The sequence below is a fragment of the Ceratosolen solmsi genome, unplaced genomic scaffold (genome assembly GCF_000503995.2).
Source record: "Ceratosolen solmsi marchali unplaced genomic scaffold, CerSol_1.0 scaffold30, whole genome shotgun sequence".
Taxonomy (NCBI): Eukaryota; Metazoa; Arthropoda; class Insecta; order Hymenoptera; family Agaonidae; genus Ceratosolen; species Ceratosolen solmsi.
The window spans coordinates 1,877,696-1,885,681 of record NW_011948421.1 but is presented as its reverse complement, the minus strand read 5'-3'; the positions used below and the strand labels follow the sequence as shown (position 1 = coordinate 1,885,681).

General features: G+C 30.2%; 2 protein-coding genes across 2 annotated transcripts; one reads left to right on the top strand and one right to left on the bottom strand.

Moving 5' to 3' along the window:
• Nucleotides 1-1,615, bottom strand: LOC105361275 (glucose-fructose oxidoreductase domain-containing protein 1). Its single transcript, XM_011498391.1, has 2 exons — nucleotides 1,106-1,615; nucleotides 1-741 (listed from the first exon to the last, which is right to left on the bottom strand). The coding sequence occupies exons 1-2, from the start codon at nucleotides 1,587-1,589 to the stop codon at nucleotides 71-73; spliced, it is 1,155 nt and encodes a 384-aa protein (XP_011496693.1). The 5' UTR covers nucleotides 1,590-1,615; the 3' UTR covers nucleotides 1-70.
• A 3,345-nt stretch (nucleotides 1,616-4,960) lies between these two features.
• LOC105361631 (rRNA methyltransferase 3, mitochondrial) lies at nucleotides 4,961-7,160 on the top strand. The gene is made up of 4 exons (XM_011498883.1): nucleotides 4,961-5,299; nucleotides 5,386-5,627; nucleotides 5,705-5,854; nucleotides 6,632-7,160. The coding sequence occupies exons 1-4, from the start codon at nucleotides 4,962-4,964 to the stop codon at nucleotides 7,111-7,113; spliced, it is 1,212 nt and encodes a 403-aa protein (XP_011497185.1). The 5' UTR covers nucleotide 4,961; the 3' UTR covers nucleotides 7,114-7,160.
• The last annotated feature ends 826 nt before the right edge of the window (nucleotides 7,161-7,986 follow it).

Below are 7,986 nucleotides of genomic sequence, written 5' to 3'. Positions count from 1 at the left end.
GATACCATTGCCCGAAAATTTAATGCCAACACTAAAGAATTGCAATAAAAGTCGCAACGGGACCGCTCGCTTAAATCGAAATGGCCGTTGCTCTAACGGCTGCACTTAACAAAGGATTCGGATCTGGTTCCTCCGTCATAATGGTGACCTTGACCCATTCTCGTCGCTTATTACTTCTCTTCAATGCATCGATGACAGCCTGAACGTACAGGCCATCCTCGAATGTGGCTGCTCGCGATACCGGCTCCTTTATCCATCCTCTTTTATCTTCGACGGGTTGGAAAGCTTCGCGCAGCGCAACTATCATTTTATGAAGTCCTTTGATGTAGGGCCTAGGAATGAAGTTTGCCGTTGGCGATAATTCCTGGACATTTTCTACGTCCAGGTATAGGGTTTCTTCCTGCTGTCCTCTGCAGCCGTGCAAGTCACCACTTCGTACGACAAGATGTCCATTCGAGCCACAGATCAAGACTTCCTGTGACAATTGACCTTGCAAGTGATTACTCAATGTTATCGTGACCAGTGTTCCCCCATTGAGTTCCATTTGAAAGCAGCAGAAGTCAGGAGACGTTATGTGTCTGATGCCATTGACGTGTTTTGTAGTTTGGGTGAACGTTCTTACAACCGCGTGAACTCTTATGGCCTTCTGATTCGTTATATAGGATATCAAATCTATAACGTGACTGCCAACGAGGGCTAGGATTCCTCCTCCCATTGTTTCGTCGCACAGCCAGTCGTAGCCTACAATCAATTCTTAACGTTACAGAGGGCACGACCATTTGCTCCCAACACAAAATATTTGTTTATATTAACGTATAAAGTAGAATATTTTATTTTTCAACATTGATCATGCAAGACATTCGATTAATCGAAAGAATTTAAAATAAAAGTTAATGCAAACGTTTGAACTTTAGCAATAATACATTCTCAACGAGCGTGTGTATACATATATATATATATATATATATATATATATATATATATATATATATATATATATGTGTGTGTGTGTGTGTGTTTGACATAAAGAGTATACACACAAAATGTCAACACAAGAGTAGGCATAATTTGTTTCTTATTCAAAAAGAGAAAATTTTGTACAAACCCTCTTGTACCAAACTGCCCATTTGTACTCGAACCTCGATGACGTTGATGGGTCCCCCTAGGTAGCCTTCTTCAATTTCTCGCTTCATTTTGATGAAAGCTGGAAGAAATCGCAAACTATGGTTAACGATACTTATAAGGGAAGGATAATACTGGGCAGCTTTGACCATCTTTAAAGCTTCGCTTTGACTCAGTCCAGCTGGCTTGTCGCACACAACGTGCTTTCCAATCCCCAAAGCTTTAACGGCAATCTGTGCATGTAAACTTGGCGAGCACATGATAAATATGAGGTCGACATCTCTTCTCAAGAGTACGTCGTCTATGCGACTCGTATGAAATGGAATTTCAAGATCAGCAGCTATTTCCGAAGCCTCTGCAATGGTACGTCCCCAAATGGCTTCTATCTTAAAGCCCTTTTCTCTCAAGAAAGGAATGAATACTTTTACTACGCTTCCAGTTCCAAACACTCCGATGCCTGGTAACATTTTTATACGATTTTAAAGCATCTCGTTTCTTCGCAAAGAGGCTACAAATTTACAAATTTTTTTCAACGATCTTTGATAATTACTCAAGAATACAAAGAACATTTTCATATTCGCTTAAAAATTATCACTTGAAGACATTTCGAATCCTCTTATATCCTGTTTACTTTATCCCCATAACAACGCTCTACTTCACCTTACTTTGCCATAAAATCTTAAATACAATACACACGTAAACGTAATACCAGATAAATAATATCGTAGAAAATATTTATTTACACACTGTGTTTACTTAAATTTCTGTCTGCTGTCTCTTCGTCTGCGCCGCTGTGCCTCTGTTCATGGCTACGCAAGTGCAACACACAATAATAATTCAGTGCGATTCCTCTTCTTAATTCAACATACTACTTAAATGTCAAAAACACTGAATTGTTATTAATAACGAAAGTATACTAGCAGGCGGCATTATAGGCCGTAAAGGACTATTAATTCTCGATAAAATTTATTCAATGATCTACAATCGTTATCTTTCTCCTCGTGCACCATTATCACATTAATCTACGACCAATGAATTTTGTTGTCCAACTTCCGACCAATCGACGACTTTAGCCATAAACTAACGAGTAAGAAGGACTTCTTTCCAAACTCAACCTACACCTACGCATACGTGCTATGCGGCATGTCAATAGACATGTGCCTCGACATGCCCATGTCCAAATGCCTTTTCTTCGAAGGCTTCCAAGCCTTTTATTGCAAATTGTAAAATAATTTTCCAACCACGAGTTGTAGGCCATTTTTTGAGCTAACATTTTTATCCTTAATATAACGCTAAAAGTATTTGTTTCTCTACAACTATTTGAATATAAATGCTATTTGCCAATAGCAGGCTAATAAGCCAATAACAACAAAATAGTAGTAACAAGGAAATTAATTAAAAGGACTTGTCTAGTAGGTTGAAAGATATAGCCAATCGAATCGCTCGATTATCCTCCAATAAGGATTCACGTCCTTCGAACACTGCCGCTTCGTTAAATATTTTAGATGCGGGGATGCTCCTTGTAATGGCCCGTGGCTAGTAAGAACAATGAATTTTTTCACTACACAGCAAGAGAATTGTACTGCTATTATTATATATATATATATATATATATATATATATATATATATTATATATAATATAATTGCTTACTTGAAGGAGCGCGAGTGCGATTAATAAGATGAGTGGGCACTCGAGGTCTGGCGATACGACGAATAAGGAATTACGCGAATTGTCGAAGGCGAGAGAAAAGAATATCTTTCTCTCTCTCTCTCTCTCTCTCTCTCTCTGCTTAATGTTAATTAATATTTTTTTGTGTAATTAAATTGTAGTAAAATGTGGACTTGAATGACTTGAATGATGTTATTCGATGAGAGGATAAAACGGTGGCAGACTCGAGAAACCGTAAAATCCAAATTATTATGTCGAGGGAATCGGACGCGCCGATCGGCCAATATCGATCATTAAAACTCTTTCTAAATGAAATAGTAACGAATGGCCAACGATCTGAGATGAAATTTACTGTCTTGTTTCGATATTTTATAAAAAGACGCTCGATTAAAATATTTTAAAATAATTAACGAGAGATAATGAAATATCCTTCGGCCTTTTAGCGATCTCGTTGTTACATAAGATCCACTGATGGACTGGAGTTTTTTTTACGCAAAAATAAAAATAAAAGTTAGTTGAATGGTAATAGCACACAGCAAATTACTGGGCATTATTTATAATACAATAATGGCGAGAAAGTGGCTATGTGTTGGTAGGAAGCTGTGATTCGGGAACACGGGGATATCAAGATCATTATCAAATATTATAAAGGTAAACGCTCGAGCGTCGATTATTACTTTATTCTATAACTAGTTCGAAATTTTCATCAAAAACATAAATAACGATGATTCAAGATAAATAAACTCCTCGTATGAATGTTACATTGTATGTGAAATGAGAGATGTCAACGATATAAATGGAACAGATTTATCCTTTTATTTAGTCCGTATGATGATAGCATTAATTGAAAAAAGAAAAAAAAAAAATTACTACTACTACTACTACTACTACTACTACTACTACTACTACTACTACTACTACTACTACTACTACTACTACTACTACTACTACTACTACTACTACTACTACTACTACTACTACTACTACTACTACTACTACTACTACTACTACTACTACTACTACTACTACTACTACTACTACTAATATGCCGTAATGTCTATCATAAAGATTTTATCGCTATTAAAGCGACACACGTTAATGTTAAAATGAAAAAATTCATTGGTATCGTCAGTTTCGATAATATTCCGTTATTTATTTGAATTTTCAATGGTCAACAAAATCGATCTTCCGGAATATTAAGAGTTCGATTACGCCTATAATACAATTAATTATACAAATATTATTTTTGTAACCTATTTTATTTATTTATTAATTTATTACTTTTTTTTTTTTTTTTTTTTTTTTTTTTTTTTTTTTTTTTTTTTTTTTTTTTTTTTTTTTTTTTTTTTTTTTTTCAGAAGCAACAGCATTAAGAATATCAATAACATTTTAATATTCATAACCATTTAGATTTTTTTCTCTACATTTATAAGTGAATATTTTCTATGCTCCGTCTGACATTACCGTTTGTATAAAGGATTAATTTTTAATTTTGTATTAATAAGCGTTTTAGTCGCTTTATATTACTATCGCATACAGTATTATTAACATTAAAAGGAATTTTTAAAAGGTCTTTTTATGTAAAAAAAAAAAAAATCATTTTTTTAATTAATTAATGACACTTTTCACAAGTTTTAGCAAACATTCAGTGAGTAAAGTGCACATCGAGGTTACCTCATTTCTTTCAATTAAATAGCAATTTATTAAAAATGCAGTACATAGTTTCTCAATATTTTATTTCGGATATCAACGATTCGCTGACACCCGATTTCCTAATTCGATACTATTTGGAAAGTTTAATTTTAAGTTTAAAATTTTTATTTCCCGCAAAGGAGATGTAAAATTAATAAAAAATTTGTAGTGCGCATGCGATTTTCTCTCTCCTATCAATTTCGAAATAATAAAATTTATTTCTTGTATTTACCGAACAATAAAAATCATAAATTTTTCAAGCAGAAAACGCAGGATTTTTTAGATAGTTTTTCAATTAAATTTTACCTAATTATAAATGAGTTTGGTAATTTGAAAGCAATACTTGTACAACAATCAAGAGGACAGTGTTAGAAATTTAACCTAAAAATGTTACCAATGTTATTGATGCTTTAAGCTAACATTAATTTTAATGCTAAAATTTTGTAGTAAATCCTTGTCAATAAATATATTTAAATATGTTACTCAAAAGCTTACAGTTGACATTAAGTAACTTGCGAAATATTTCCCATGCGATTGATGTTAAATCTTGTTTAATCGTTCCATGCAAAAAATATGCTAGATTTGCTCCGAGAATGTATACAGATATTGAGAATGCAGATGAACTTTTTGACATTGAAGAAAATACAACTCCTCCAATTCTAGAAGTACAAAAAAAGCCTCGTTCAAAAAAATCTAAAGCTATAGATGCTAAGCAACGAGAAGAAGCAAGCTGGAGTGACGACGTCAAAGAAGCACCTAAGAAGGAAAGAAATTTAATCAGTACAAAAATATATAATAATGAAAAGATAATCACGTTAGTATTGTCTTCATTTCATATTGCAATTGCAATGTTATTAAATCCACATCGACGTATATTTATATTTATTTACTTTTATATAGATCATTAATGATGAGTATAAAAACCAAAAAACAAAAAAATAAAAAAAATCGGATAATCATAGAGGGTACGAGATTAATCGAAGAAGGCATTAAAGTTGGACTAGTTCCAGAGATAATCATTTTTAGTAGGTATGAAGATATTCAAAATTTACCTATTAAAAAGAATGAAACACAATTTTATAAGGTTCCATATAGAGTAATTCAATTATGGTCAACTTTAACGACTACTCCAGGTGTAATGGGTAATTTAACTGTTTTGAATATAATGGAGCAATGCTAATATTCGGTAGCGCTTTAATAATTGTCTTACTATTTTTAGCAATTTTTGAAAAACCAAATGCTGTTGAGGTAACGTCCACATCTTTGCCAATTACTATTATTTGCGATAATATTCGCGACCCAAGAAATATGGGCGCCATTTTACGTGCAGCGGCTGGAGCTGGTTGTGAAAAAGTATTATTATCCAAAGGTTAGTCGAGTTCTTGCAGAAGAAAAAATTATAACTTTATATTTATCGATATATATATATTTTATTTATCATAAATCTTTTCAAAGATTATTTTTGAAATATATAAAATGTTAATATATATATATATATATATATCCGACTAAAATCTATATTATTTGACTAAATAAATAGAAATTTGGTGCATAACTTAAAAATCAATAATTAATATTTATTCAAAATAATGTTGTGGTCTATATGTGTTAAATTTTTCTTTATATACATCATTATCTAACGTGTATAAAAATTAATTTATATTTGTGAATTGTTGCCTTTAATATTTTGGTTGTACAATATTTTCTACTTATCATAAAGTTTATTGGTATAGCATAATATTATTTAAAATATCCTTAAATGACTGCGATAGAAAAAAAATAATGGAACTGACAATTATGATCATTATTTAAGAATAATAATATATATATTTATTAATTTCATTTTTTATGAAAAGTTAATTGTTTAATGTTTAGTTCAAGAAATAAATTTTTAAAGAAGTAATTTGATGAGATAATTTGTTTAAAAAATGTTCAAATTATAGATAAAAAAGTCTTTTAAATTTTTAAAATAGTTTCTACTGTTAATATCATAATTAAATCTTCCAAAAGATTTACATCAAAATCTTTTTATTCTTTTTATTTTTTATTTTTTATACATTTTACAATGTTATATTTTGTAATAGTGATATATAAAGGTAACGATCCTATAAAAGTAAATATAAACTTAAGCATTGATATTTTTTAGGATGTGTCGACTTTTGGGATGCTAAAGTTTTGCGAGCAGCAGCGGGTGCTCAGTTTCGAATACCAATTTTTGGTGCACAAACCTGGGATGACATTAAATCATCGATAAGCACAGATGCTAATGTTTTCATTGCCGATAGTAATGTCAATCCTTTTAAAAGAATTGAAGAAGAGACAATTGTAAAACCTATCATTCATGAGAAAAAGAAGAAACATGAAATACTGGAGAAGCTAAATGAGTTAGAGGTTGTTCCTTATTATACCGCAGACTATACAAAAAATGAAATAGTTTTAATTGTTGGTGGTGAAACAGAAGGATTAAGTATCGATTCCGTAGAATTGACAAAAAGTAGAAATGGAGTGCGAGTAAATATTCCTTTAAATAATAATATTGATAGTTTAAATGCAGGAATGGCTGTAGGTATTATAGTTTTCGAAGTTAAAAAACAGTTTTCCATTAGAGTGAAGGATTTGCTTCAATAATTTACAGACACTGTCATTATATAAGATCCGAAGCTGATCGAATAGAAATGTACATTGTTATAAATAGAATAAAACATGGTTTCTTTTTTTTTTTTCTTTTTTTTTTTTTTTTTTTTTTTTTTTTTTTTTTTTTTTTTTTTTTTATCAATAATGAAATAATGTTGCAATGCATTATAATAACTGTATTATTAAGTAATTATAAAATATGTTCATCATTTGAAATGATATGATTTTCAAGATTTAAATTGTAGATGATATAGAATATATTTTACAAGTTTATGAATGAATGTAAAAAATTTGAACGATACTTTAAAAAATTTCATACATTTCATAATTCAAATTTTTTATATTGTATGCAATACAATTGTTCTACACTTTCAGAATAAATATTATTATCGTCGACATTCTGAATATGATTCAAGCTTAAATTAATAATTTTGTTTATAATAATTGGCTTTTAAATAAAGCATTAGAATTTTAGATAGACGTAACTTAAGTAAATAGCCATGTATTATTTTTTTTTGTGTCAGAACATATATCAATGAATAAAAATGTTTGCTTAAAAATATTGATATATTATTTATATATTATTATTATATATTATAATTGATATATTATAAAAATAATGTGAATATAATGATAGATGTAAGCTTTTCAAATAACTTAATTAAAGTTAGCATCCAATCGGCAATATAAATAGTTGAATAAAAATTTTGGGAGACGAGTTTAAATTGAATTCTTAGGGATAAATTCCAATTAATTTATTTCAATATCCTTTGACATTTATTAAATAATTGATAACAAATATATATGTATGGATAGCTTCTGTTTATATGTATACATATAGCTCTATTTAATATACAATATAAATCC

Coding starts and splice junctions, on each gene's coding strand:
- LOC105361275 (XM_011498391.1), bottom strand. CDS start 1,589: ATGTTACCAGGCATCGGAGTGTTTGGAACTGGAAGCGTAGTAAAAGTA. Junction 742..1,105: donor GGGCAGTTTGGTACAAGAGG/GTTTGTACAAAA, acceptor AATTGATTGTAG/GCTACGACTGGCTGTGCGAC.
- LOC105361631 (XM_011498883.1), top strand. CDS start 4,962: ATGTTACTCAAAAGCTTACAGTTGACATTAAGTAACTTGCGAAATATT. Junction 5,300..5,385: donor AATAATGAAAAGATAATCAC/GTTAGTATTGTC, acceptor ACTTTTATATAG/ATCATTAATGATGAGTATAA. Junction 5,628..5,704: donor GACTACTCCAGGTGTAATGG/GTAATTTAACTG, acceptor TACTATTTTTAG/CAATTTTTGAAAAACCAAAT.